Source organism: Gobius niger (assembly GCF_951799975.1).
Source record: "Gobius niger genome assembly, chromosome: 24".
NCBI lineage: Eukaryota > Metazoa > Chordata > Actinopteri > Gobiiformes > Gobiidae > Gobius > Gobius niger.
Window position 1 is genome coordinate 7,479,257 of NC_136875.1, and position 27,491 is coordinate 7,506,747.

Here is a 27,491-nt window from a genome sequence, read left to right on the forward strand (position 1 = left end):
AGGGGGACAATAGAATCTTTTGGGAAACTTTACTCTTTTCAGCCATTTTCTGGTAGAATATGAACTCATTTATCACACATAAATAGAGTCAAGTGTAAATCGGGCCCATTTGGATATTTTCTCACAGCAGATTGTTCAGTAGAAGTGAAAAAACTGCAGTTGTAGCAAGCGCTAGCTAACCGTTAGCATTAGCCCGATGCTAACATGTAGCATCAAGTTAGCATTCTCCGTTATTTATGTATTTATGGGCTGTTGAACCACTTTGCTCCTCTCCATGTCTTTGTATCATTATTTAGTAGAAACTATGTTCATATTTCAGCATTTGTTAAAGTAGTTTTTGAATAATTAGAGAAAGTTTACATTTTTTCAAAATTGTTTTCCCCCTTAACTGTTTTCAAAAATGACCATATATGGGCGATTCCAGAGATGCCGTCTGTATCTATCACAACAAAGACGTATTGCGGTATATCGCATAACAATATTTTGTCTGTTTTTCTTTCACAGATGCTTCTCGTATAAAGTGTAGATTTATGGCGGCAAAGAAATGTACTAGATTTTTTTTTTTTATTACCTCGACTTCAGCGATACAAAACAATAATTGATCAATCTGTGATATAACAAGCTCAGGAGTGGCTGCTTTGTTACTAATTTGGTCTTACATCAACGGGTGCCCACAGGTGGCCCCCAGACTAATATTCGTCAGCCCTCAGACTTCTTGCTGAGTTGGCACACATTGGCACATATGGCACTATTTACACCTCAAAATGTGGCCGCCGATGAAAAAAAAAAAAAAGGAAGCCTGGACACCTCTTTGTTACATAATAATGAAAACGAATACTTTTTGGTTTGGCAGCCATTACGCTGTAGAAGTGTCCTTGTTGCTGAGTACCACTGTGCGCTTGGTCAGAGGTTAAGTCCCGCTGTTTCCAGGAAATGGCGTCCGGCTCCGGGAATTCCTGGTGCATTTTCGATTTTCTGTTGAAACGTTTTTCATTATTGAACACAAGTTTGTCGTTCTGACCTCCAGGTGTTTGTCTTAACGTGCACGTCATCCTTATTTTTTGGTTCAGTTCTAGAATTTGAAGGAATATTGAATTGCTAGCATGAACGAGCTTCAGTTAGCCCGCACAGTCCATTCTTATTATACAGTCTATGTTTGTAACCTAGTGTGTGTAGGCCCTCAAGTTGGAGATCTTTACCAAACAGGGCGAAACTTTCTCCGTTGTCAAAGTCCGTTCAGGTCCGGGCACCCTTTCAAGATAGATAGTGCCTTCTGCCTTGTAGTTCTCCTCCCAAATTTTTCATTTGAGGTTATTTTTATCTTCAGCGCCTCATTATCCTCTGAGCTTTTATTTCCATGAACTAAGCCCCCTGTTGGACCATTAATTGGTTTCTGGGAGAGTTTAGCCTCTTTATTTTATGAGTCCACTCTAATATCCAGGCTTTAATATCCTCCACAGTTAGGGTGTGGGCTTATTACTTTGTCGAATGAACGCACGTTAGGGCTACACGATACAGTATAACAAAGTATTAAGAAGTAATTGTCGTCACAATAACCGTATCGCAAGAAACTAAAGAGTCAACATTTTTGCTAGCAAGTGCAAAAGTTCGGTTTTAGTTCAGATTTTTTCCTGACTTTAGCCTTCTTCTCTTTGGCTCTACTTTAAAAAAAAAAAGATACAATTTGACGATGGCAACAATTGGCAAAATTGTTGCCATCGTCATGTTTTGGGTAACAGTTAGCACTCCCGCCACGGCAACAGCAATCTCAATCTGATCTTTAAGTTCCATTGGAATGCGAAATAAAGTGATGACATCATAACTTCACTGCCTGGTCCAATGGAATTTAAAGATGCATTATTAAACTTTTTGTGTGAAAAAACAACTACTTAATATTAGTTTGTAATTGGTGGTTGTATGGATGGTTAGCACGACGCCTTTTCTTTTCCAGGATCAATTGTTTTTTTAAGGTTTCTGGCAGGTTCTCTTATGGAATGTCCACGTGACCAAGTTACCGTTTTGCATAAAAAGTTCCATAATGCTCTTTTAAAGTGCATATGACACAATGTTTGCTTAAAGGGACTAGATGCAAGTTCGCCATTTTATACTCACTACTGCCACCTCAGGCCATATGGGTAACTGCACCTTCTATATTAAGCTCGTGCATGACAGCCATTCGGGCCGAAGTGACACATTTTTGAGTGACCGCACAGGATTTTAGAGGCAGTTGTGGTGAACAGGTCTGAGCTCATTCTACACATTAGGACATGGCTGGAACATGTAGGGGGAGGAAAATACTTAATTTTAACATTTTTAAACTCCTTATAGTCCCTTTAAACACAGTTAACACAAGTATATTTGACACACTGAGTGCCAAAATTATTATATATATATATATATATATATTATTATATTCTTTATTACGAAACTAGACACTCTGATGCACCTTATGTGTGATTTTGGTAGCTCTGTGATGAACAGAAGTGAAATAAATGATGATTAAAAACTTGTGAAGAGTCAGGATCTGGACATTTCAATTATTATTTTGTTTCTTTTCTCTTTTTTTTTGTCCGAGGGGCCGTGGTGTTGGGTTTTTAACAACTCTCTCGCTCTCTCGCACGCGTTTGACAAAGCAGATCGAAACAGTTGAGATTTTAACATTTCTCTGAGTTTTAAATGGTTAAAATTGATCCAAGGACGGCTGAGAAACATCCTGTTAAAGTCTTCAATCCGAGAACCAGGCTGTTTAAATGCACACGCCATAAAAAGCAATTGATCTGCGGCAACACGCAGTGTTTCAAAACGTGTCAATAATGTTGTCCGTGAAAATTGACTTGAAATATTGAAATTTAAATATTGACGGAAATATTTAGGCATTTGCCTCTTTCCATAACGTTAGTGTCCGTCCAGAGAGGATAGAAGAGGAGAGAGTTGGAGAGAGGAGTTAATCAGAAAGGAGAGTGTTTCATAAAATCTCCAAATCTCGAAAAAAATCAATGATTTTGATCAAAACTGGCTTCTGTTTAGCTTAGATTTCTCAGGAGCCGAGGCACGTAGAATTAAACTGTTTTCACCTATGGAGAGCTTAGAGTCTCAGCTTTCATGTGTCTATAGCACGCTGTGGTGCTACAAATATCATAAAAAATGGTCTGGATTGTTGGCACTCAACAGCTAAATCCCCAAAGCAGCGCAGCACTTAATGAGTTAAGATTTTGCAACAACAACAAAAAGTTTGACTATTTTTGTGATGTTTGTAGTTTCGCTTCCTTATTGGACACTGACTTTTCTGTCATTAAATTGCTGCTTAAAATAAAATGATGACTATTACTTACACCCAACCTTAATCCGTCTAAATAAGTCATATTTTCAAAAGCTTTCAACCCTGTCATATGCACTTTAAGTCATATTCACTACACTATAAAGGGGTTTTGCTGATTTTGCAGAAACTGTTTGTTGATATTACGATAAAGTTTTTTTTTTTTTGGCTGTGTTTATCTCTGCAAACCTGTTATTCTTGTATTCTGTTCATACCCCCGTCTCCTCTCGAATGCTAATGCTCATGGATGCGTGCGCGCATTGACGGTGTGCGTGCTCCATACTTCGTGGGCATGTAGGCCAGGACCGGTGTTGACTTGGGGCCGTGGGTGGCACAAGCAGACGCAGAACCAAACAAAAGGAGCTCATTCTGAAAGCCTTTTGAACGCTCTCAGGCAGAGGTCCTGCTGGGATCAAGTCTTCCCTCAGCGTTTCATGTATTTTCGGAGACGCTTCTGTCAACAGACAACAACAGAGCGAGCGCAGAGGCAAGGGATCGGCGCTATTTGGGTAAAGGGAAAAATGTCTCCTGACTCACTTGTGCCTTTGATCTCTTACTTTTAGTTGAACAAGTCTTAAAAGGGTAATAACCACCTAAAATAATATTATTTTTTAGGTGCGCTGTTGTGACTATCCACGGGTCATATTGCTTCATGAGCACCATTTTGCCAACATTTGCGCAGTTAACAAGCCGCCTACTCCTGTTTTCAGAATTACATTAGCCTTTAGCCGTTAGCATTAGCCATTAGCATTAGCCTCAAGCGTTGCAGATTATCAAAGATCCCTGTTTTCGGCTGTTGTCCATCGACTAGGGACCACATTTTTTGGAATCGATACGATACCGATACCGTTGGGGTCATTTTCATCGATACCGATGCTGGTCATTTTATATGGGTGAATGTATTTCAATCAATATACATGTCTAAAACTGGTTATTTTATGCAATGAATTGGTCAATTAAACTTTAATATTACTTTAAATGGTTAATTAAAAAATCATAATGTAAAATTAAATACATAAACAACATTTTAAATCAGTTCAATCCTTTGCTGTTGTGGACTGTTTTGGCTCATCGTTTTGTGTTGATAATTGCTGACCCGCCTTCTTTTTACATATTATGCAAATTTGTATCAATACTTTTTTCTCAATATCGATACTTAAAAAGTAGCCGTTTGGTGTCGATATATCGATACTTTGGTATTAATCCACCCATCCCTACCACCGACCACAGTTGCATGATGTCAAAGTTAGGCATTCATTGTCAATTACTGATTTAAAAAGGTGTGAAAAGTGAAGTGGAATAGCCGGGTCACTGTTGGCCACTACGTATTGGTGACCAAATTCTTTTATTAACTCCAGGATTTTTCCTTTTTAGAACCGCTTAACTCCCCCTGAACAAAGCACATTTTCCCCAGTTTTGGCTTGACCCAAATCTTAAAGCTTCTTGGAAAAAAGTGTCAAAATAGCACAAAAAAAAACGAGGTTGAAAAAGTCCGAAAAAAGTGACAAAAAGATCAACAGAAAATGGTTACGAAAAAGCGACACAAATATGATGGAGAAAAGTGATGAAAATGCAGCAACAATGCGAGGGAAAAGAACCTTCCAGATCAGTTTTGTAGGTCTTAGCTTTCAAATGAGGCGTTTGCTCTGGCCTGTAGATGGTTAACTTTTAGACATGGGTAAAGCGGATAAGAGAAAATGCACTCGGTGAAGGTGGGGGTTAAGAGGTTAAAGCTTCACTTGTATACGGAATGTGCCTGGAATCTCAGAAATGTTTCCCAAGATTTATAGGAGAATTAGGGATCTACCGATGGTTGTAAGATAGTTGTACCTACACTACTGCATTGTTTAGATCGATTAAACATAATGAATAAAGATAATGCTTATAACTTTCTTTAGCATCGAAACTTGGTATCTAAAGAAAAAAAATGTGGGAACAGTTTTTGATATGATACCCAGATCTATGCTTTAGTAATGTATTAAGTCTGATGTTTTCTTTCTTTTCTGATGTTTTCGAAAATGCTTTTAGTTTTAGTCACTTAGTCATTTCTAAATATGATAGTTTCAGTCAGTTTCATTATAAAAAAGTAATAATTCATTTTGAAGTATTGGAGATTGGGATGAATGTAATGATAACCTTTTTGCTTGAACTTTACCCATTTTTGTCTCGTCTCGTCTCAATGAGGTAAACTCATAAACGTCTCGTCATGTTTTAGCCTTTTTTAACTCGTCATCATTACGTTGTTATTAAAAAAAGGTCAACAAAATGATATTATCGTCTTCGTTGACGAAAAACGACCCTGGTCTACACCCAGTTCATGTGGAATTTTGCCCTATTTAGATCTATTTTAGAACCTTTTTAGACCCAGAGAGACTAGGATGTAAAAATAAATATTAAGTCTAAGAATTAAAAGTTTGGAGTGTGTAGGAGCTACTACAGTAAAGTGGAAAAAATTGTTGCATGAGTGGAATGAGGGTGACTGGCCAGTGTTCAATTGTAATTTCAAAACAAATGCAAACAAATAAAATCTCTGAACAACACTGAGAGACCTGCTGTGAGGCTTGTGCGCTAACCACTGGATCGTAGATTTGCAGCTCATTCAGCCAAGTATGATGCTGGCCCATATAGTGTAACATCATGCAGGAGGACGCCTTTGCCAACACGGTTCCAGCTCCAGGCGCCTTTCGCTCTATTTCTGACATTACTCTTTCAAAAGCACTTTCCGAGGAGCGCCATAAATATTGCAACTCCAAACAGGCTTCACTCGCAAAGTTATAAACAATTCATTTCATCTGCCAAACCTCTTTTACAGTTGGCGCAGGAAGTTTTTGTTCTTCCCTGTGGACCTTTATGCTAATCTGAGGTCATGAACGGTAGGTTATGGGCTTTCCTAATATAAACCCTGAATCAAAAATCACACTTCCTCTTTGACTGAAATGAGTGAAATTGGATTGTGAGACACTGTGACTCTTGTCGTATTTGTATCTCCACTCTTTTCGGAAATTGAGAAATGCAGGCGCCTGTGGCTAGCCTATTATCTCCGTGTTGGCTTTATGTTTTATTCTAAACTCCTGATCAGGCCTTTAGCATGTCCCATCAACTCTGATCTCAGTTTTCCCAGTCAGGTTTTTGTGTCTGGGTCAGAGTCTACCATCCGAAAGCAATAATGAAGTCGCATAACATTTGTCAACACAGTCCCCTCCATAGATTTCACCGGCCGCATACTCGATTCCATGTAAACATACTTGGTCTTTACAAACTGGTAAAGACTTATAACATTATACACAGACACTATAAAGCAAACTGAAATGTTGTTTTTGGCCATATCGCCAAGCTCATCCAACAGCACTGATGATCACAATGTCCCCAGACAGTTTTTGGCGCAATTTTCCTACTTTGAGCTGTAGGACGTCGACGCCATCTGCAGTCTGACTTCTTCTTTAGAACTGTGTCCCAGGTTTGAGACAGTGTGTACCCCCCTGTCCCGGTTCACAGTCTGGCAAGCACACTTACGGATCTCGATGGCTTATCCCATATGACGGTGGCACTTGTTGCGCTCTGTGCCAATGACATGGGCATTGTCCTAGCCTGGTTTTACCATACCCTCCTACTCATTTCGTTTCGTACAGAGGGTCTGGATCTTTACAGTTGAGATCCATTATCAGGTGGGAGGGGTGAACTCCTTTGAAAGGTTTGGATCTGATTTTCGCTAGCGTTTGGTCGTGACGTATGTAATGCGCCTAAGTGATTGAAGCAGCCATCATAACTCTTGGGAGCATTCCTTGCAGATTCCAAGGCTTCCATTTTAATTTCTGGTTATAGAGGAGCCAAGCCAGAACGGATTGAAGAGCTTTCATTACTTTCGCATTTGCTGTAGGGCTGCAACTAACGATTATTTTGTAATCGATTAGTCTAACGATCATTTTTACGATTAATCGATTAATCGCTTGGCTGTGAATGGTGTAGTAAAGTTTTATTTTTTCAATTTTTTTTTTTATCACATTATAGCTTAAGTCGCGCTGTTGAAACCCCTTATCTCCCACCTGAACTGAGCACAGTTTCTCCAGTTTGGCTTTACCCCAGTCCAAAAGCTTCTGGAAAAAAGCTGTGAAAATAGCGACAAAACTGAGACAATGATGAAAATGTGACAAAAAAGTGAGAAAACATTGACAAAAAAGTGATGAAAAATTGATGGAAAAGTGGCAAAAATGTCACAAGAAATTGACAAAAAATGGACGAAAAAATGTGACAAAAAATGACAAAAATTTGATTAAAAAAATGACAAAAATTTGATTAAAAAATGACGAAAAAAAGACAAAAAATTGACAAAAATGTGATAAAAAATTGACGGAAAAATGACAAAAAATGACAAAAAAAATGACAAAAAAGTTACAAAAATGAGTTGAATACCCAACAAAAAAAGTGATGGAAAAAAAATCTGATGACGTGAGGAAAAAGATCCTCTCGGTTCAGGCGGGGGTTAAGGGGTTAAGGAAGTGCTGATGGAGTTAACTAAAGGGAAATGTTTTTTGAAGGCTCTATTCATGAAATTTACATTGTACAAACCACTACAGACCCTAAACATAAAATCAAAGTAGGTTTTCATCAAAAATACTACATTTTTTTGGTCATTTTTGCTCCATTTTAGTCTGTGTGAGCCAGAAAACGATTAATCCATTACTAAAATAGTTGTCGACTCTTTCAATAATCGATTAGTCGTCGATTAATCGATTAGTCGTTTCAGCCCTAATCCGCTGCCATTGCCAAACTACAAACAGCAAGTGCTTGACGTCACCGACAACACCCGCCTCCCCCGCTCGCTGAATGGTAGGTTGAAATTCAACCGATGTAACACGGCCACCAAGATCAGACCCAGACATACATGCAGGGAAATTATATTAGACCGGAGTTTACGGATGGCCAGGCCAGCATTGTCCCAATCCATGAGGTAATTCTGCATCTTACAGTGGTCTGAAGTAACCACTGCACTTTTGATGTTCTCGTGCTGCTTGTCTCGTGCATCGTGGCAAAGAACACCAAACGGAATGTGAAAAGGAAACATCGAAAACATGAACGCAAGCCTCTAGACGGCAAGAGCGGCTGTAATCTGCTGTTTCTGATCCCTGCAAGAGAGAGAATCACCTCATGGATTGGAAAAGGGACCATTTCAACGGCACTGAGAGGAACAAGCGCCACCGAGATCTGGAAATGCACTTCCCAGACCGTGAACTTGGAGGAAGAGGCAAACCGACTTTCTCACATTGTCATTATCAGAACACAGTATGGACATAGCTGAAAGAACTGCTGACGAAGCTTCTTGGGTGTTCGACGAAACGTCCCAACACTTAAATTGGGACGTTTCCATTCATCCATCTGTTCATCCGTCTGTCCATCCATCCACCCATCTGTCCATCTATTCATCCATCCATCCATCCATCCATCCGTCCATGTATTCATCCATCCAGCCATTCGTCCATCAATCCATCCATCTATTCATCCATCCATCCATCCATCCGTCCATCCACCCATCCGTCCAAGTATTCATCCATCCAGCCATTCGTCCATCAATCCATCCATCTATCCATCCATAAATCCATCCATCTATTCATCCATCCATTCATCAATCCGTCCATCTATTCATCCATCCATCCGTCCGTCCATCTATTCATCCATCCGTCCATCCACCCATCCGTCTAAGTATTCATCCATCCAGCCATTCGTCCATCAATCCATCCATCTATTCATCCATCCATCCATCCGTCCATCCATCCATCCGTCCATCCACCCATCCATCCACCCATCCGTCCATCTATTCATCCATCCGTCCATCCACCGATCCGTCCAAGTATTCATCCATCCAGCCATCCATCCATCCATCCATCCGTCCATCTATTCATCCATCCATCCATCCATCCTTCCGTCCGTCCGTCCGTCCATCCGTCCATCCATCCATCCGTCCATCCATCCATCCGTCCATCCATCCATCCATCCATCCGTCCATCCGTCCATCCATCCATCCATCCATCCGTCCATCTATTCATCCAGCCATCCATCAGACTTTCATCTAAGATAGAAACCTTCTGTGTAACTGAGAACTTACACAAGCATGTAAATAGTTTACAGTTGTTGTGCAGTGTCTTAAAAAAACTGTATTCCCAATAGTCGAGACATTCATAACTTTATTGGTGTCAGACTTCAACCAACAATGGAAGCAAACGTGATGAGCCACACTTTGCATTATGTAAAATAAAAAATAAAAATCAGACACATTTTAATGATGATACATCGTGCTATTTCAAGAGTATCAATCTATGCATTTATGCAGCTTTATAGCGGTTGCACTGAGAAGATAAAGCAATACTAAATGAATAAAAAAAATAAAAAAAATGCAACACAGCGCGTATCTTGGAGGAGCTAACCTCATTAGAGCAAAGGAGAGCGCTGTGGTACTGTTCGCCACAGGCTCCTGGTCTGTCATATTCAAATGAGCGGAGCCGGCTTAGCAAACTTATTACCACTGTAAATCTTGCTGAGATCTATCAGAGGAGGAGAGATCATGCACAAAGGAGTAGGTGTACGGGGTAGAATGCGGGAAGAAGAAAAATAAAGGCAGAATTATGACTGCAGTAAAGATCATAGCCTGGACTAAACTCCCATCCGGACACAACATTCACACTGCTAACCTAGCACAAGATCTGAATTATTAATCTCAATAAAATCCATCTTGAATTTCATACTTCTTATCGCTTCAGTGCCTTGTTGTTTAGCTACGTTTAGAGACTTGGCTGTGGCCTATCGATCAAGGGGTATAACGCAAACTTTGAAAAACGACAGAACAAAAGCCATCGTGGTTTCAAAGACACAAAAATATTCTTTGGCTTTTAAGGCGAGACGCTGCAGGTGACGACTTCGATTTTGTCTTTTTTTACGCAGTGGTCAATGTTGAGATTTTTGCCAGTTTTCTCCCGTAACATCTTAGTTTTAACGTCAGAGTAAAGAACAGATGAAACTCACTCTTTGCTATGTTTATTTAAGGCACTAGCGAGCCAGAGGTTTCCAGGAAATAGCTTTAATGTCGCGACGCATGAGCCGGTTTCTCCACGCTTATTCGTTAACAAATGCTGAGATATTTGGCATCCATGCACAAAAAGGCGACGGAGATGGTACTGTTACCCAAATATGGTCATTTTTCTGGGAGACATCTGTGGCTAAAGACGGGAGATCCAGGCGCCTGTGCAGACATTGTAAAACTTCAGGCCCCAGAGAGTTTATTTTCAAGATTTTTTTTTCTTCTAATTTTCTATCTAATCCCTAACCTGATTTATTGAGTTTTGCCCCCACAGAAGAACGCAACATTTGAATTTTTACAATTTTTTTCCCACCAATGATACGTTTTTTTCAAAAATGTGTAATTAACATATCGACAAAATTACACAATAAATTTAAACCTGGCTCTATCTATTATTTAGATGTCATCTGTGAATCAACAACCCCACCCCCCATAAATTAATCAAGTACGCGATGGCAAATTTCCCAGTTTCCTGTCTTGTCTTCAGTGCTGTATATGGTTCTTCCTCATGTTTATTCAGCACTGTATATGATCTATATATACCACAGTGCACATGTGCATATGGAGTGATGAAAGTGCTTGAAGGAGCCTCTGAAACGTTACACTGCTGGGAACGAACGCACGGCTACTTCAGCAGATCATCCATTCATTCATCCATCTATCCATCTGTCCATCCATCCATTCATCCGTCCATCTATTCATCCATCTATCCGTCCATTTATTCATCCATCCATCCATCTATCCATCTGTCCATCTATTCATCTATTCATCCATTCATTCATCCATCGATCCATCCATCCATCTATTCATCCATCCATCCGTCCGTCCATCTATTCATCCATCCATCCATCCGTCCATCTATTCATCCATCCATCCATCCGTCCATCTATTCATCCATCTATTCATCCATCCGTCCATCTATTCATCCATTCATTCATCCATCTATCCATCTGTCCATCCATCCATTCATCCGTCCATCTATTCATCCATTCATTCATCCATCGATCCGTCCATCTATTCATCCGCCCATCCTATCTATCTATCTATCTATCTATCTATCTATCTATCTATCTATCTATCTATCTATCTATCTATCTATCTATCTATCTATCTATCTATCTATCTATCTATCTATCTATCTATCTATCTATCTATCTATCTATCTATCTATCTATCTATCTATCTATCTATCTATCTATCTATCTATCTATCTATCTATCTATCTATCTATCTATCTATCTATCTATCTATCTATCTATCTATCTATCTATCTATCTATCTATCCAATCCGTCCATTTATTCATTCATCCATCCATCTATCCAATCCGTCCATTTATTCATTCATCCATCCATCTATCCAATCCATCCATCCATCCATCCATCCATCCATCCATCCATCCATCCATCCATCCATCCATCCATCCATCCATCCATCCATCCATCCATCCATCCATCCATCCATCCATCCATCCATCCATCCATCCATCCATCCATCCATCCATCCATCCATCCATCCATCCATCCATCCATCCATCCATCCATCCATCCATCCATCCATCCATCCATCCATCCATCCATCCATCCATCCATCCATCCATCCATCCATCCATCCATCCATCCATCCATCCATCCATCCATCCATCCATCCATCCATCCATCCATCCATCCATCCATCCATCCATCCATCCATCCATCCATCCATCCATCCATCCATCCATCCATCCATCCATCCATCCATCCATCCATCCATCCATCCATCCATCCATCCATCCATCCATCCATCCATCCATCCATCCATCCATCCATCCATCCATCCATCCATCCATCCATCCATCCATCCATTTACAGTATTTATCCATCTATTTGTCCATCCATCGGTCCCTCTGTCCATCCATCTATCTATCTGAATAAGTGTTAGTCGTAATAAATGGGAGCCATCCGTCCATCTATACTCCCCACTTTCTAAAGTGACATCTGGAGCCTCGGAGGTTTGTGGAGCCGGTCCTGCGTAGGCGAGTCATTTATAAAAATGGCTAAAGGTGACAGATGGACAACAGGAAAACATTGAGAGGGAGTCCACGAGGGAGCTGTCATTGTCACGTCATTACAAGCAGATAAAAAAAAAAAAAAAAGTCACATCTTTCAATTGCAACTGGGGGAAATGACCGTTTCAACCCGCAACGTTTAACAAAATCTGCCCCCAAAAATCCTTTCGAGACTGTGATAAACCACATTTTCAATTTTGTATTTTCTCAAACACAGTTATCAAAACCATATTTAGATCAATATCAGCGCCACGCATCATTATTCATTTTCTAGTTATTATTGTGACCAGCTACACCCCCACACTCCCTTTAATCAAAGCAGCTCGGTCCAGTCGGAAATCCGCACCTCCTCTTTCTCACATTTATATAAAGAACACAGTTTCACTTTGTTCCCAAGCGCTCGGACCAGATTGGCCCAACTACAGCGCCCCATTAATAAAGGCCTACGTAGCAAACAAAGAGTGATGGATTACACACGCCTGTGCTCAGATATAATGGGGATTAATGAGTGCTGGCAGCGGCGCTAATTGGTACAACATTGGAATAAAGCTCGTTGGATCGTCTGAGACAATCGTCCTGGGATTTTTGGTCAATATTAGTAATTAACAGAGACGTGGTAGAGGGATGAAACGGTGCCGGTTTAGACAATCTTTATCTTTGTGACTGGTAAGTGTAGTTTTGCTCTTCTTTGTTCAGGAAGTTCGATGTGGCAAATTTAACAAAACTGGAATCATTTACCCAGCTCAATCCGCTCCATCTCGACCACCCATGTTTTCGTTTTCACCTAAAAGCAACTTGTTCCTGTTTTAGCTAATAGATGGCATTCACGATTTAGAATGTGATGATGTTGTAATGTCAGGTGGAGGGAGGGCCAATACAACTCTATGGGAGAAATATAGTTTTTGTAAGAAATCTCCAAAACAAAAATCAACAAATGTTTTTCCTCATCAGTATTTGGTAGTGATTGGATTCACAAACCTGCCATGTTATTTTCAAGTCTGAAAGTCCTTTCTGCTGACCAACATCACGCACATGTTTTAGAATATTGTCACTGCTTTGGGACGCTTTTCAGAGAAAATAATTGGGCCTCGGTTTATATGTACTGATAGAGAAGACGACGAACTTTGAGACAGTTTTTTCCCATGTGGATTCTTCCAGTAATGACTGAGATACTAACCAAAAACTAAGGCTGTATCCGAATGTCCACACTATTCCCTATATAGTGACTATATAGATACAGACGGCATCTCGTCATAGAAGGGGGCGTGGCTTCGCCGAGGGGGAAAATAGAATCTTTAGAGAAACACAATGTTTCACTCTTTTTAGCCATTTTCTGGTGGAATATAAACTTATTCATCACATATAAATAAAGTCCAGTGTAAATCGGGCCCATATGGATATTTTCTCACAGCAGATTGTTCTGTAGAAGTGAAAAAACAGCAGTTGTAGCTCGTGCTAGCTAACCGTTAGCATTAGCCCGATGCTAACATGTAGCATCAAGTTAGCATTCTCCGTTATTCATGTATTTATGGGATGTTGAACCACTTTGCTCCTCCCCATGTCTTTGTATCATTATTTAGTAGAAACTATGTTCATATTTCAGCATTTGTTACAGTAGTTTTTGAATAATTAGAGAAAACTGACATCTTTTCAAAATTGTTTTCCCCTCAACTGTTTTAAAAAATGACCATATATGGACGATTCCAGAGATGCCGTCTGTATCTATATTAACCAAAAACTATGACAAAAAGTTCACCACTTACCACAGTTACCATAGTTACCGCCATAGAATTTTCAGTTGCTCCACGTGAACGCAACCTATTGAATTTGTGTCACTTACAAATGTAATATTTTTTTATTAAGTATTGTGTATAGTCTACTCAACATACTTCAGTATTTCTTACTTTGCAACGCTGATCTGATAGTATGAAGAGCTTGAGGGTTGGATTCAATGGGAGAACTGTGTTGTGAGTGTGGGTATGAATGTGACGTTGTTTATTGCAGTTCCCTTTATGTCACGGACCCCCCTTGTAAACGAATTGCTGCATCTCAAGAAGCCTTTTCCTACAAATAAATACATTTTAAACTTAAAATCCAGCGGCGATCCCTGTCCCAACCTCTTGCACGACCTGTCCACCACGGAAACCTGAAATATCCCACGTCGGAACCTGTCTCACATCCACCAAACAGATCCCATGAAGACGCAGGGATATATATATATATAAAGGGTATTGCATTGTTTGTTGATATCTTTTAGCCTGAGGAAGCTTCACACTGGCCGCTCATGTGTTGGCTTCGTAGCGACGCATGAAAAGGTCAAGTTCAGATGGAAACACGTTGGAGGACAGAGTTTTAATCAGACTGCACAAAAACGGGAAATACTATGAGGAGAAACTGTTGCCTGAGGTTGTTTAGGCGGAGACTACGGAACAATGGTCACAATAACAGTCGAGGAGCGGGGGGGCGTGCTTCCAACGGGGCTTCTCGGATTAGAAAATGGAATTGGATAGTACCGTTCTGATGTGTTTGTCAAACCCACGCGCTCTTACATACACACATATTTTACGAGACAGTTCAGGTTGGAGTGAATGCAGCGATACGCAGAGTATTTTGAGCATTTGATGGGTACTTCATGTCTAAATATATCACGAGGGAAGCGGTTTGTCGTGTCATGATAATCAGACATGACTATCAGGTGCACTTTGATGTCTTTGTACGGAAATTTGTCCTCTGTGTTCGACCGTGACCTTCTCCAAATCCCGAGTTAGGTTCTTTGTCAGCAGTTTCTCGGACAGTCTTCTGAAATGCTGGGACGCTTTTCCCCTTTAGCCACCTCGGTCAGGAGGGTCAATTTGTCGTAAAAGAGACAGAAGCTGTTTTCGTCTGTCTTCACTTTACACTCTTGATGTGCCGGACTCTTTCATTACCCGTCTGTAAGGCTGTAAAGATCTCACCTGTTAATTATAGCCGGACTAAAAATAAAACAAAACATTTGATTAAGTGAGAAAGTAGTTGCTGGGAAACCCTGTGTCCAGGCTACAGATTCTATTTGAGACTTTCAAGTGATATCACAACATTCCAAAAGCCTATGATATGAGGATTTCTGCCCAGAAGCATTGTTGTGGGAGCTTCATGTTTTTTCCCCTCAGTATTTGATGATTTCAAACACCTCTTGATCTTGTTGTTGGTTAGAACATCTTATAGTTCTCATAAACAGCTCTTTCAAAGTTTCCTTCTCCTATGCCTTTAAAACTCTTATTGCCTCATTTGTTTCCTGCTCTGTGAATATAGCATAGTCAAACTGTGGCACAGATATCAGTGGTGCTGTTGTTGCGAAGCTCAGGGGATGATTTTGATTAGTGCTGCTCTGCTGTGGAGGTGTGAGAGCTGGCCAAGCCAAGGTTCTCCACAAGAAAAACGGTGACTTAAGCTCCAGGTCGGTTGACAGTCCTTGCCTAAAGAGCACGGCTGCGTCTGAAGCCATCAAATTATAGCCTGTAAGTAAGTGTTGGATCTCTATGCAGTTAGTGAACTAGAGCTTCAGCAGCATTTGCACAATTCGACCGTCCTTACCCAGGGGAAGGGGATGTGACAACACCAACAGCTGTTTTTCTTCTTTAAGGTCATTGGAAGGCAAACATAAGCGCATGTCGCCACCTACTGTATTGCATATGCAACAACATAGTGTCCAAATAAAGACAGGAGGGAAAAAAAAGAAATATCCAGATGAGCCATCACATTTCCCTTAAGTGTTTTTTTTATCTCGACAGCTGTTAAAGCTACAGTAGCAAATTAGCCACGTGGCTTAAGTTTCTACTAAATGAAAGCAAAAGCACAAACTGCCTTCATTTAATCCGTTTACTGAGGCGACTCTTTAACACACTGACATGTGACTGTGCTGTGATGACGACATGTATTTGGTCACTTTTATAAAGTTTGGCTTGTGTAGAATCTTATTCTATATTATTATTTTTATTTAATGTGGGCCTGTCAATCAACAGTGGTTGCGCATGAATCACTCGAGGGCGGGGCCGAGGGGGGTGGGGGGATTTGGCGCAGTGGCTTATGGGATCACACATAGTTCCTTATCACCGGTTAATTAGCATCAGAGGTCCCTATGCTAAAGTGGCTATGATAGTTAGCATTGAGGCTCCTTTTCCTAACTCCTAACTGACAGACCAATTTGGACGCTGACGCACATCCAGTTTGGCGTACGACCTCTTACCAATTCACTGGCTTCGGTAGGGGCTCAGGAGTTCAACTATCTGGGGGTCTTGTTCACTGGACAGAGGTCCGGTGTCAGCAGTGATGCGGCCTCTGTATCAGACTGTTGTGGTGAAGAGTGAGCTGAGTCGAAAGACAAAGCTCTCGATTTACCAGTCGATCGGTCCTCACCCAGATCTCCTACCACTATGGTCAGGAGATCTGGGCGAGGACCGAAAGGACAAAGTCACAGATACAAGCGGTCCAAAAGAGTTAGGGTTAAGTTTGAACACAACACTCCACTCAAATGTTGTCAGTACGAATGAACGACTAAAGGTCTGTGCAAGAAGAAAAAGGTTCGGAACCACTTAGTCCATGGGCCAGACCAAATATCGGTACCGAAAAGGTGGCAAAGGCTATCGTTGATTTTTAAGTAGGTCCATGTCTGAGGTTTATATTTTTGTATGATAGCCTTTTCAGAGTTACAGCTTTATCATAGTTTTCAGCTGTTGAAGTGAACCACCCCCATGTCAAAAAAGTCGCTTTTGACACTGGTTCATATTTTGGTTGAGGCCATTTCCAGCCCATTAGATACTGATTTACACCATTGTATTTGGTATCATTGTAAAGAAGACATTTTCATGTTTCATTTGAGCCCAAATGTACTACACTGTGACTATTACCGTGGTAACCAAAGCTCCTCAAACTCAAACCTGAGGACGTTTTTTCACAACGATAGCCTTTGCCACCTTTTCGGTACCGATATGCCAGATTTTGGGGTTTGGCCCATGGACTAACTATACTGGGAGACTGCAGATGGACACTAGGGGAAGCTAAATGTTTTTAAAGCTTTTTTTTTTTATGGTTTTGCACATGACCCCCGTTAAATAAACTAAACTAAAAACCCTCACACACCTGGGGATAAGAACTCACTACTCGGCCTGACTTGTGAGCTGTTGTTGTCCTGAAACTAAAACAGGACCAGTAGCTAAAGATTAATTAGCTCAATATTTCAGAAAACCAACTGACTACACTCTTGCCTTTACTGTAATTGATTAATTTTATGTTGATGTCCAGAGGAGAAGGAGTGGTCAAGACAGAGCGAGTCCAAACAAGATTTAAAAATAGTGCTCAAGACAGAGCGAAATAGTGCTCAAGACAGAGCGAGTCAAAACAAGACTTAAAAATGGTGCTCAAGACAGAGCGAGTCCAAACACGACTTAAAAATGGTGCTCAAGACAGGGCGAGTCAAAACAAGACTTAAAAATAATGCTCAAGACAGAGCGAGTCAAAACAAGACTTAAAAATGGTGCTCAAGACAGAGCGAGTCCAAACACGACTTAAAAATAGTGCTCAAGACAGAGCGAGTCCAAACACGACTTAAAAATAGTGCTCAAGACAGAGTGAAATATTGCTCAAGACAGAGCGAGTCAAAACAAGACTTAAAAATAGAGCTCAAGACAGAGCGAGTCAGAACAAGACTTAAAAATAGTGCTCAAGACAGAGCGAGTCAAAACAAGACTTAAAAATAGTGCTCAAGACAGAGCGAATCTAAACAAGACTTAAAAATGCATATAACTGAAAGTATTTTATCTACACTCTTGCCTCTTACTGTAATTGATTAATTCTATGTTGATGTTTTTATTGATTGTATTTGTTTTCTTATATTTATGCAACTGTGAAGCACTTTGAATTGCCTTGTGTATGAATTGTGCTCTACAAATAAACTTGCCTTGCCTTGCCTTGCCTGACCTCCATTTACCTTTAGCTAGCACCTTAACTTTTAGCTCTGTTGAATGCTAATCGATGTGATCAGAGTGGATCTGTGTTTGGTGAGATCAAAAACCCCCACATGGATGCACTTTAGTAACTAGTTATATGACAAAGTAGTGATCTTCTAATACCAATTTGAACTCTCCAACTTCTGTCTCCTGCCCATCGCCGTGTCGGACGTAGCGTATTGATTCCTGGATCTTGTTAGCGTCCTCAGCTCGCTAAACTGGATCTCACAGCGCTCTGTAAATTTAACAAAGTAAAAACTGTGCGATGTCTGCAGGAGTCGATACAGTCTGGCTCCCTCCCTTCACTGAAGCGAGCGCGTTCTTTTTTTGTTTGCCTTCAGGAAACGAGACCGGAGCCCTGAGCTAAAAACAAAGGGATTTACATGTTTGTTTGTGCGATAATCAATGCACCTCATTTGTAAAAGCTTTCGCTATCTCTCTCGGCCGCCGCAGTGTTCCGAGCCTTTTACCTGACTTCCGTCTTGACAGTTTTTTTTTCCCTTCCTGAGAATGCTGTGTTTGTAGCTTGTTCTGATGCCGGTTTGGACTGAAAGATCCCATATGTTGAACAGATTTCTGCATCCATGGAGTTTGTCCAGTGTTTCTGGGCCTGTCTTTGCAGTTTTCCCAGAGAGCATTTCATTCAATATGTATCAGTTAAAGGAATAGGCCACCGTTTTTACATACTGAGATATGTTCTTACCTTAGCTTTGACGAGTTCTTTAGGACCTGTCTGATCTTCACCCGTGCCTTCAGTCACGTAAACACAGCGCAGACGGTGTTAGCATTTAGCTTCTCCCTCTCTCCTCTATAGCTCCAAAACAGGTCAAGATAGAAGCTACCAAGCTTTTTGATATATAATACGTTTTCCGTATTTAAATATGGTTACGTGAAGTATTCCACTACAAAGTATAATTACACAAAATTAAACAATGTAGATTTTCTAAGCGGATAAAAGGGGGGGACTATATTGTAAGGCGTAATAATACCAGGAGTAGTTCGAAATCCGCGCAGTAATCTTCACTTTACTGCGCAGTAATCTTCACTTTACTGTGCGGATGTCAAATTACTCCTGGTATTATTACGCCGTACAATATAGTCCCCCCTTTTAAATAGAGAAAACGTGGAAGAGCTTGGTAGCTTCTATCTTGACCAGTTTTGGAGCTATAGAGGAGAGAGGGAGAGGCTAAATGCTAACGCCGTCTGTGCTGTGTTTACGTGACTGAAGGCACGGGTGAAGATCAGACAGGTCCTAAAGAACTCGTCAAAGCTAAGGTAAGAACATATCTCAGTATGTAAAAACGGTGGCCTATTTCTTTAAAAGAGGACAAAAACTCTTCCTGATTCTGTTGAAAAAGACCAGTGCTGAGTTGTTTTGATCAGGACTCCAGCATTATAGACTTAATCGATACTTATTCAGCTACAATCGGTAGTAGTAAATAGTGTCTATAGGGAAAAACAGTTTTGACAGTGTTGAAAAAACAGATGATGTAGATGAAAGCTAAACTCGCTGTATTTTTCCACAGATGTAGGCTGTGGCGGTGCGGCTGCTTAGCGTGTAGCATTGTAGCAGCTACAAGCTACCGCTAGCACCCCGAGCAGCGGCAACCTTGACAATATAGACTCATAACAATCAGAGAAAGTACTTGTACCACCTAACCTATCTGTGACTTAAAGGGATATTTCAGGATTTCTGACATAGGGCCTCATTTCCTAGTTATCCAGAGTGTTATTGATTGCCGGAACAAGTAGGGGGATGAAAATACATAATTGTAATATTTTTAAACTCCGTATAGACCCTTTAAATAACTTTTGAGTCTAACTTTTATTTTGCCTTTTGTTTTTCAGGAACCTGTTGGACAAAGACACGTTCTCCAAATCCGACCCATGTGAGTATCATTTCTGTCATTTTAGAAAATCACAATAAAACTTGCAAAAATGGTGCTAGCTATGTATTAGATTGCTTAATCTGTGCTGTTTTGAGTTATCCGGTTCACTTTGGTCATTTCAACTGCTGGAGATCTGTAATTCCTATATTTCGTATATAATTGTTTGTACATTTTTAAAGCCCATTAACCATCACTGGACCCTATGGGTGATTTTAGACTTTCCGTTTTAAAGCTAGGGTACCTGACTTTTTGTTTTTGTAGAGTAAATATGTTTTTTTTGTCACTACTGTGTTTGTTTGTAGAATATAAATTAGAGCATTTTCTAGAAACAAGTTCACTGTTTAAACTGGAAACACCAGGTACACCAGCTTTAAGGGTGTGGGAGGGGCCAAAGAATGGGCCAGTGTCATGGGCCAAACACATCATTTCAAGAGGGAAATATATAATAATAATAATATAATATCTGAAATGCGAGTTATTGTTGTTAAGGTACGTCCCACATACCGGTGATGGGATTCATGGCTCTTTACAGGAAGTCACTGGAAAATTTCGTTAACATTACAGTTTTACGACGACAGGCACTTCTTTTGATTCAAATGATCCAAAGCTACGATGGATCCGATTTCTACCCTTTGAAAAATGTGCATGTCGGCATAAATAACATTTTGTGCCACAAGTAATGAAAGCTACAACCGCCTGCTGATTCATTTTCAGTACTATAAGCTTTCACTTCAGTTTGCTCAGGGTGAATCTGTGAAGGACAAAAAGATCCAGCTCTTTTCACAATCAAGATGCAGTTCAAAGTGTTAACCTCAAAGAGCAAATTCATGAACGTCACATCACCACAGCGTACTCTGTCGCGAGGTGTGAAGACTCAATATGGATTAAATGTATTTCTTTTATAAGGAAATGCTGTGAATTGGCGAAAAAAACAAACAGAAAACAAACTCAATGCTCTGGAAATAGACGTAAGTTAGGCCGTAGTGTATTTGTACCAAACAGTGCCACTCACCGATAAAGGCTAAAGAAACAACCTAGTGTTACATCAACAAATACATGAAGTCAGCAGCTGATTCAATAATCCAAAGGTTGTGAGCTATTCTACACTTGGACTCCATTTATCACGGCGCTATTGATTTGTTAGCATGTTGGCTGAAAGTGATGGCTTGTATTTGGCTCAATTCCCCTCCTCCAGACAGCAGCCTTTCCTCATCATGACGTATTGTTGAAATGGTAGAACGTGATGTTAGGGCTGTGCAATTAATCGAAATTTGATTACAATTTCGATTATTACACTAAACGATTATAAAACTAGCATCATCGGGAAAAAAAACAAGATATTTTATTTTTCTATTTAATTATTATTATTATTATTATTATTAAAGCAGTCTTGCATTATTTCATGGCGCTGGGATTATTTTCCCTCCACATTTCACGTGCCATGGCTCATGCTTTGACAGCGCTGTGTGATGATGTCATCAAGCCGCGCTGCTCAGTTTGCTTGTGCAGGTGTGAGGGCTGGCCAGCAGGGGGCGGGTGTGAAACAGAGACCTCTCCTTAAGGGGAGACATTACAGGCAAAACTCAATTTTTTCAGTTTTCAGGTTTTGGGCCAAATTGGTCTCTGAACATATAAGCTTTCACCCGGAAACAGAAAATATGCCTAATCTTCACAATAACATGTTTAAATATTGCGCTGATTCAATGTTCCCCCATAGACTTATATATATAACACAATTTCAAGGGCCTTTTTCTCAAAACACATTTTTCTGTCATTGTGGCAACGCTATGTCCACGTCAGTAGGACCTAAAGACTTCAAATTTTCCAGCCTTGGACTGAAAAATATTTGGAAGATTTTTTCAGAGGAATTTTTTCTAGCCCCATTTATTGAGTTTTGAATGTCAAAAAATAAGGCGAAAATCAAATTTTTCCAAAATTTTCCACTAAAAAACAGTTTATTTTAAAACTAAACAAGAAATCCAAAATCCCCTCTGAAAAAGTCTTGGCAACTCATTTACTAATAAAATGAAACCATAAATTTGAATGTAGCTCAATCCATTATTCAGATTTCGTCGCCAAAAAGATTGGACATTTTTATTGCATTTTTAGGCATAAAACACCTTGTTCTTATATGAAAAGATAAAATGACAGAAAACTTGCCATGTATTTTTTCTCACATTTATGCCAGTGATCTACAGCAACAGTTTCAAATTGATATCTGTAAATATACATTTTTTCCCTATTCACCTGCAGTGTCTCGCCTTAATTGAGGCAAACTTGAAATCATTTTTACTTTTATGACTGTTAATAAATATATAAATAAAATAAAGATTTTTTTTTTGAAAGTCAACAAATAATCAAGATTTCAACTCTGACTAAAATAATCGTGAGTATTATTTTGTTCAATAATCGAGCAGCCCTGCGTGATGCTGTAAGCCCCGTTATAACGCACGGCGATGATGTTCGCGTTAAAGTCATAGCTGTTCCCGTTTTGCGGCGCACATGCATAATTCCTCCGTCCGTGTCCCCGAAGCATCCGTCCTCGCCGTGATTTTGGCAGCCTGGGCGTGTTTGGCCCTGTTTGTTTTGTCTGAGCGCTGAGCCAGAGCTCAACCCTCGCATTGATTCCACACTTCGGCATTTGTCCGTTTCATGTGCCTGAATTTGGGCCAGATTTTCACTGTTTGTCCAATTCTCTGCTTCTGATTTCGGGCCAGATTCTAACCCACGCCTCTCTCTGTCTCTCTCTCTCCCTCTCTCTCGCTCTCTTGCTCTTTCCTTTTTGTTCACAGTATGCGTGCTCTACACACAGGGAGTGGAAACCAAGCAGTGGAGAGAGGTAAGGGATTGTTGCACCCCATACGCACAACACTTGTCTTAAAGCAGGTTGGCCCGTCGAGTACAGCATCCGAGCTTCGTCTGTTGATTTGGCAGGAGACTGTTCTGTTTCTCAATCTTCTGTTTGAAGTTTACTTATTTAGTTTTAGTTCTTAGGGCGTTTTCACACTGGCTCTTGTTTGGTCGATCCAACCTGAGAGTGGTCCTTTTGAGTCAGTGTGAATCCAACTGTGACTGTTTAGTTCGGGCCTCCCTCTGGCTGTCCACTGCACAGTAAAGCTTTCCTCGCCATGTGCATATTTCCTCGGTCTTGCGCATCAGCCTCACTGTGTTTAGCCACGAGATAAATAACTTTAGGGGTCGCCGACTTTACCTGGCTTTAATCGCTTTATGTTCGTTGTCATGGGAATAAGTTCGTTGTCACGTGGCTGATGGTAAGACTTTTGGAGCGAGAGCACGCGACTGAAGTGAAGTAAATTCAGCTGGAACTAGAGTGGTATCGGGTCGTCCCATAAAGCCTCTAACATACAGTATGTGAAAACGCCCTAAATCGCATGTTTGTTTTGGTACAAAGGAACCGGCGTTTTTCTGACTGGTTAATCCAGCCGTCAATCATGCCCATCAGAACTTTGTATTGAATAGAAAAAGCATGGTTCCTGGATGGACAGGCTAAAACAACCCAGTGCAGATGGGTTGAGAACCTTGGTCTATCTTTTCGAATGGTCAAAAGTCCATGTGCAACAGTCATGCGCTTGAAGCTTAGTGCATACAAAGGTACTAGGGACAGCTATATCGGCCGGCCGATTTTGAATGTCCTGAATTAATGAGCCTTATGGCCTTCATTTAGCGCCGCCTGCTGTCACTGTTCAACCCTGACTCAGTTTAGAAGCATCATACACAGGATTATCCATCCATCCATCCATCCATCCATCCACCCATCCACCCACCCACCCATCCACCCATATATCCACCCATATATCCACCCATATATCCATCCATCCATCCACCCATCCATCCATCCATCCATCCATCCATCCATCCATCCATCCATCCATCCATCCATCCATCCATCCATCCATCCATCCATCCATCCATCCATCCATCCATCCATCCATCCATCCATCCATCCATCCATCCATCCATCCATCCATCCATCCATCCATCCATCCATCCATCCATCCATCCATCCATCCATCCATCCATCCATCCATCCATCCATCCATCCATCCATCCATTTTCTTCCACTTGTCTGTTGCTGGGTTGTGGGATCACATTGCACCAGCCCCCTATGGCTCCTCCTGCAGGTGGTGGGTCCACAGCAGGACGGCCTTATGATTCTAACCAGGCCTGTTGGTCTCTCATAAGGGGCTTCTGAAACGCCCATCGTCTGACCCGTCACCTAGGACCAGTTTGCCCTGGGAGACCCTACCAGGGGCACGAAGCCTCCGATAACCGAGCTCCCAGGATCATTTGGGTGCTCAATCTTCACTTTACCTCGTAGTAATCTTCACTTTACTGTGCGGATGCCAAATTACTCCTGGTATTATTACACCTTACAATATAGTTCCCCCTTTTATCCGCTTAGAAAATCCACATTGTTTAATTTTGTGTAATTATACTTTGTAGTGGAACACTTCACGTAACCATATTTAAATAGAGAAAACTGGAAGAGCTTGGTAGCTTCTATCTTGACCAGTTCTGGAGCTATAGAGGAGAGAGGGAGAGGCTAAATGCTAACGCCGTCTGCGCTGTGTTTACGTGACTGAAGGCACGGGTGAAGATCAGACTGGTCCTAAAGAACTCGTCAAAGCTAAGGTAAGAACATATCTCAGTATGTAAAAACGGTGGCCTATTCCTTTAAAATATCGGACTATATATCGGCCATGCCAACCCCCTTCATATCGGTATCGGGATCACAAAAATCCATATGGGTACCTTTACAAACATTTCCCGCATCACTGTAATTGTCTGACTGATCATTGCAATAATATAATTTCCACACACTTTCTTTTTTACATATTTTGATTTGTGCGGATGTGCTTCGACCATTCCCAGGCACACACACACTGTTTGTGAGGACATCAGTCTCTCATCTCCTCCTCACACTTACTCTTCACATGTCTTTTGAACTAAGTCCTATAAGCAAGGTGTATAGCAAGTCTACCTCTCCGCTGGCCTGTATTGAGCAGTTCGATTGGCCAAACCTCCACAGTCACGCCCTCACTCCTCACAGACGGCCACTGTGCCTCCATGCGGCGCAGCAGACTGTCCCTGTACACCATGTTAAAGTTGTACAGCATGCTTGGCCAGGCTGGTTCTAACTTTTTTCTTATTAACTCCACCTCACATTACCCCTTGTTACAGCTCAGATTCACACCACCCTGGCGGCCGCTTTGTTACGCACAGCTCCCCTAATGAATTGCCCTCTGGATGTTTTTAAGCACGCGCTAATTTAAAGCTGTTTGTGTCCAGCTGAAGTCGCTTCCTCCGCCTTCTCCCCCCTGACTTTGGGCTCCGCCGCGGGCTCGCACTTAAGCGTGCGCCGAACGCCACGCTAATTGGGAAACTCTGCGGAAACAAAGCGGGCGGCCGGAGTAGAGCGCGGATCGATTTGTTGACATTTCGGTGCTAAACAGCTCCATGGGGCGCCCGGGCTGCTCTTTACCGGAGACGTCCGGTCGCTTTTTAGTACTGTTGCTGAGAATGAGGGCCAGCTGTCTGCGGGAGAAGCTCTGTTTGTAAAGTGAGGAAGTCATTGTCCAGATGCAAGAAATGAAAAGTAGCCCACTTTTAAAGAACAGACAGTTGACAGAAATTGTTAGAATCCATAGCCTGACCACAGACAAAAAGTGTCCACATGGATGTAACTAGCTGTTCTGATCTGGGACTGCTACGGTTGCTCAGAATCAGCAACAATATTGGTGCGTTCCAGGCAACAGGCACCTGTTTTTCCCTCTTGAAAATGACGACTTACGGCCTCAGAGCGTTCCAGCTGAAGAAACTCATGTGTAAATAAAACGGCTAATGTTACAACGGCTAGCTAATAAGATGCTAGATATGAAGGTTTTCCCACTCTAGATATATTTAAAAAAGGAACGTTAACTTCACTGATGCGGTCGTCTCCACTTATTCACAGGGGGCAGCCTTCGCTGTCAGCATGCCCATATCGGAGCTCTCTGGTCATCTCCGAGTTTACATGTTGCCACTTTTAGCATTTTTCCAAGTGGGAGGTCGGAAATTTACCAGTTAACAGTTGCCTGGAAGTGATGTTAAAATGATGTATTTGTATCCCCCTACATGTTCCAGCAATGTCTTAATGTGTAGAATGAGCTCAGACCTGTTCACCACAACTGCCTCTAAAATCCTGCACGAGCTTAATATAGAAACTATAGTTATGCATAAGACCTGAGGTGGCAGTAGTGAGTATAAAATGACCAACTTGCATCTAGTCCCTTTAAGGATAGTGGGCTGTTGACTAATCTAATCTAATCTGATCTAATCCAGTGTTTTTCAACCACTGTGCCGTGCCACACTAGTGTGCCGTGAGATATTGTCTGGTGTGCCTTGGAAAATTATACAATTTCACCTAGTAGTTTTTTTTAAAACAAATTCATGATTATCCGCAAATAATGTACTGTTTTCGAGTGTCTATGCTGTCTAGAGTAGAGTAACCATGTAATAAATACTCCATATTAGGTCGCTAATTTCTTTGAGACAAGAGAATTAGTGATGCATGGATGCGGCAGGTGGCGGTGACTGTGGCACGGTGGCTAGCGAGACTATACGCTGTTCCTCTTAAAGACACTTTGATGTGAACGACATAGGCTACAGGGTCACGTTTTTTAATATTTTCTGCTGGTGGTGTGCCTCGTGATTTTTTCAATGAAAAAAATGTGCCTTGGCTCAAAAAGGGTTGAAAAACACTGATCTAATCTAATCTATACATGTCTGATTGGCTGATAAATGTACACTGTGTACCAATGCTGCCTGGAACGCACCACCCGTGCCCAAAGACTGAGATCAGATGACTACCTGAACATCCTCAATGACGAGGTTATCATTAATGGATTTCTTCTTTCCTGATGGCACAGGCATATTCAAAGATCAACCAATCAATCAAGTTGTGTTTGTATTGCCTTTTTTTGTATTTCACGACACAAGTTGCTTCACAGGGCTGCACCAAGCATTAAAACGCTGAAACATTAACCAATGTAGTGTCCGGGCTGATAAATATCCCAACGTAAGAAATGTCCCCCTCCTAAGACTTTCTCTCCGCCCAGTGGCAGACAAGAGAAACCTTGGGGAGAACCACAGCAAGAGGCGATGCACACTCTGGCAGATAGACCCAGG

At 41.2% G+C, this 27,491-nt stretch overlaps 1 protein-coding gene across 1 annotated transcript in view; it reads left to right on the top strand.

Annotated features, from left to right (window-relative positions):
- The window catches only part of LOC306982494 (copine-5-like), a gene marked incomplete at its 3' end in the record, with an annotated part of 83,227 nt that extends 60,043 nt beyond the window's left edge, over window positions 1-23,184 (top strand). The window contains exons 2-3 of the mRNA XM_079582430.1: window positions 20,263-20,303; window positions 23,096-23,184. Coding sequence (XP_079438556.1) covers window positions 20,263-20,303; window positions 23,096-23,184 — 130 coding nt within the window. The remainder of the gene's footprint in view (window positions 1-20,262; window positions 20,304-23,095) is intronic.
- Between the last annotated feature and the right edge of the window lie 4,307 nt (window positions 23,185-27,491).